Source organism: Scomber japonicus, chromosome 9 (assembly GCF_027409825.1).
Source record: "Scomber japonicus isolate fScoJap1 chromosome 9, fScoJap1.pri, whole genome shotgun sequence".
NCBI classification, from domain to species: Eukaryota; Metazoa; Chordata; class Actinopteri; order Scombriformes; family Scombridae; genus Scomber; species Scomber japonicus.
In genome coordinates, this window is record NC_070586.1 from 8027629 (window position 1) to 8031494 (window position 3866).

A 3866-nucleotide genomic window follows, 5' to 3' on the forward strand; every position below is an offset into this window, starting at 1 on the left:
AAATGGCAGCATGAAGAAGAGGGGGTTTATCTAAATCGAAATAGCTTTAATTGATTGACAGCTGTGATGGACAGTTGGTTCACCTTCTGCTTTCCCCCCGGCTTTTGTTGCAATTTTCAACCCTAGCCCAGTTAGCACTATTTAGCCGAAGTAGTAGTCCAAATGAGCTTTGGTTTGAAGTTGCAGGATGGATGGATCCAAGTCCATGGATGTATAGAGAGAACTGGTTATAGCTTTGGAGGTGGGGCTCCGTTCATTCCTATGAAAGCTGCTCAGTGGCACCGAGGCATGGGCCGGTATGAGATTCTGACGGTATGATAACCTTAGGCAAAAATATCACGGTTTCACGGTTTCACGGTATTGACTACATCTCTAAAATGTGATATTTTAAAATGTCTGTATTTAAAAAAAGAAAAAACTTTTCCATTGAACAATCTTTTATTTTTAAATATAGAGAACAAACATAGAGAGCATGATAGAACATTAGTAAATTATATTATTGTATTTAAAATAAATAATAAAAATAACTGAATTCTTTCTAAATAAAAATAAATTATGAAAAAAAAAAACACACAAAATGCAAATAAATGCAATCCCTTAACATGTGGGTCAAGATCAGAACAAGAAAACACTTCTAAGATAAAAAATAAATAAATAAATGGAGGCAGGAACTAAAAACTGTATATGAACATTTTTGGGAGACTTGCTCACTTAGCCTAGTAGCCTACTATACATTTCACTCAGTCCAAGTTATGATGCAGGAATGTGAGCATGTTCACTTTCTCTGGATTTAGCTTGGAGCGGTGAGGTGAGAGGATGTGCCCACTAGAACTGAACACCCTCTCTGAGGGCACACTGGTGGCTGGGATGCAGAGACATTTTCTCGCTACACTGCTAAGGAGAGGTAACTCTTCCACATGTGTCTTCCACCATGCCAGTGGGTCAGCATCAGAGGATATGGGAGCGTAAGACAAATACTGTTTAATCTCCATTGTCACTCTTTCTTTTGGGGAGGCATCTTTGTCTTCGACTCTTTGATGTTTTGCTGATGTAATTTTTTTCAGCAAACAAGACAGAGATTTGTCTTTCTTCTTTGTGGCAGCAGAGGGGGCAGTGGTGGTGGAAGTGCTGGTTCCCTGTTCTTCATCAGCAGTGGCTGCAGGTGATTCTTGAGGTGGCAATGAGGTTGTGTGACCTGCCAGTTTCACAGCCTCCTCTTCAACAGACCTGATGACATCATCCTTGTTTGTACTAAAGTTGTCCTTGAAACGGGGATCAGTGAAGCAAGCGATGTCGATCACCTTCTTGACTCTCTCACAGGAGTAGCGTTGTTGCAGATCATCCATCATAATCTTTTTCATTTGTTTTGTTAGGGCATCATCTCCCTCATTCTCATGCAGTACGTCAGTGATGTGTTCCATAACCGGCTTCAAAGATGAGAGGGTGGTCTTTGTTTCAGAGCCAAGTAAATCAGTGAAGTCATTGAGAGGCCCCAGGAGTTCGCAGACCCTTTCCAAAGTTAGCACATCACTGTCTTTTGGCATTAAATGCCATAAGCTCCTGTCTGCTGCAAGAACTGCACAACATGCTTGTTGCTGTTCCAGAAATCTCTCAATCATTTTGAAGGTGGACCCCCATCTTGTCACTACATCGTGAATTAGTGACTTTTCAGGAATGTCCAGGGTTGCCTGCTGCTTCTTCAGTTCTCTTTTTCTCTTCCAGCTGCGAGAGAAACCTTGTACAAGATGCCTGCATGCTCGTACAGCTGTGTCAACCTTCTGAATTTTAAGTATTTTGGCTATAGCTAGGTTGAGGTTATGGCCAAAACATCCAAGCCAAACATAGGGTTGGTCATGAAATGCTTTTTTCATGTTAGCAGCATTGTCTGTTGTGATGGAAGACAATCTGCCATCTGTGATGTTCCACTCCTGCAACATGTTTCCAAAACACTCTAAGATGTGATCAGCTGTGTGGTCCTCTGGAAATAGCATCGTTTCTAGACAGAAGGACTTAAGTTCCCACTCTGGAGAGAGGAAATGAACTGTGAAGCTAATGTATGGTTCTCCACTACCACCACTGCTAGTCCACAAATCAGTTGTTGCAGAAAACCACACCCCTTTTGCAACTTGTTTCTGCACATGAGCCTTGACCTCGGCGTACATCTTTGGGATTTCATTCTTTGAGAAGAATGTTCTTGACGGCACTTTGTAAAGTGGCACTGCTGTTTTCATCAGTTTCAGAAACCCAGGTTTCTCCACAGCTTGAAAGGGCATCATGTCTTTGGCAATGAAGTATGCCACAGCATTGTTAAGGTCTTTAGCATGCTTTGATGTGGCTGCATAGCTGATTTGCTTCTGGAATGATTGCTGAATTGTGGGCTGACCTTCAGCTTTTGACGTGGATGCCCTGTTGCTGCCAGAGCTACTGCTATCCTAAAAAGAAAAAAATAAGACAGACATGTGAATTTAACCTGAATTTGTAATACCACAGGCTATACAAGCTAAACTTAATTATTTAACTTTAATGTCTTTAAGTTTGCTAAATATGTATCTGAAGTCTAGAAAAAGTGTCAGCATGGTTTATATGTTTAATTGCTCTAATGTCTGTTAACTGGTTTTCATTTGCTATTATTTGTTCCTTTTTTTTGCCCAGCTCAAGTAAGCCCACTTGAGCTGGGCTTACTTCTGGTGCATGACACGTTAATAAAAAATAAAGAAATAAATAATAAAAAAAATAAAACAAAATTTAAAAAATTTAGCATTAAAGTAAAAAAAAACATTATGCCTGTGCTTCTCTTCTTCGCGTCATGTTAGAGAGGAAACTAGCTGGTGTTATCCATCTTAACAGTAAAGACTGATGAAAGAAAAAAAAAGTTATCCATCTTAGCATGCTAGTTATCGTATCTGCCTCGGTAACAAGCTCATTTCACTAATACCAGACGCTAAGACGCTCGTTCATTTCAAGACAGCATTAACTTTACCTTGAATTTAGCATATAATGATGGGTGGTGCTCTCGTAGATGCGCGATCATGTTTGATGTGTTGCCTCCTCGGGCTGCCACCGTCCGCAAGCATGTTTTACAGGTTGGACGACCTTCTTCCTCCAAGCCGTGGCCGTCTCTCTTTTTATGATACCCAAAGTATTCCCATACCGCTGACTTGGTCTTTTTCAACGGGGGAAAAAGTTCGGTGGGCTCGCCTCCCTCAGCCATCATACATGTATAACCTGCTGCAACAGGGAGGTGTGCAGGGGGAGGGGTACTTTACGCTGCTGCTGCACACGACCTGAGGGGCCTCCACTTTCTCTCTGATGAGACATCCAAAAAAAAAAAAAAACGCTCATACCGCAGGAACGGTATGACGGAAAATTCTAGTGGTTTTGAAACCGTGACTTTTTCATACCGCGGTATACCTTGAAACCGGTAACCGGCCCATGCCTAGTGGCACCTGAAGCTTAAAAATGTTCTTTCTCTTTGCTTCTGCATCACTGAGCCCATAGAGCAAGCAAACTAGCGACTTCAGCTGGCTGAGCCGGCTACTTCCAGCTAACTTCAATGGTGCAATTGGACTGAACGGATGAAATTCTGATGATAAAATGAGTCACTTCACAGGGTTTTTGATGCTCAGAAAAATGTATCCTCTGATTTTTATTTATTTATTTAAGATTTATTTGGCAGGGACAGTAGGCCAACATATTAATCAACATTTTAGTTCATACTGCAATGTAAAGGTGTCACAGTTAGCCAAGAGGCTCGTTTTCAACTATAGTCAGGTCAACAACTTAGCCTTGCACAATAAAAAATATGAGAGAAGAGAGAAAGAAATAATATTAAAATAAACATTACATTATGAACGATTACAGATATC

At 40.9% G+C, this 3866-nt stretch overlaps 1 protein-coding gene across 1 annotated transcript; it reads right to left on the bottom strand.

Moving 5' to 3' along the window:
- Nucleotides 1–740: 740 nt before the first annotated feature.
- On the bottom strand, nt 741–3211 carry LOC128364840 (E3 SUMO-protein ligase ZBED1). Its single transcript, XM_053325462.1, has 2 exons — nt 2981–3211; nt 741–2432 (listed from the first exon to the last, which is right to left on the bottom strand). Exons 1-2 carry the CDS (start codon nt 3209–3211, stop codon nt 741–743), a joined length of 1923 nt encoding a protein of 640 aa, XP_053181437.1.
- Between the last annotated feature and the right edge of the window lie 655 nt (nt 3212–3866).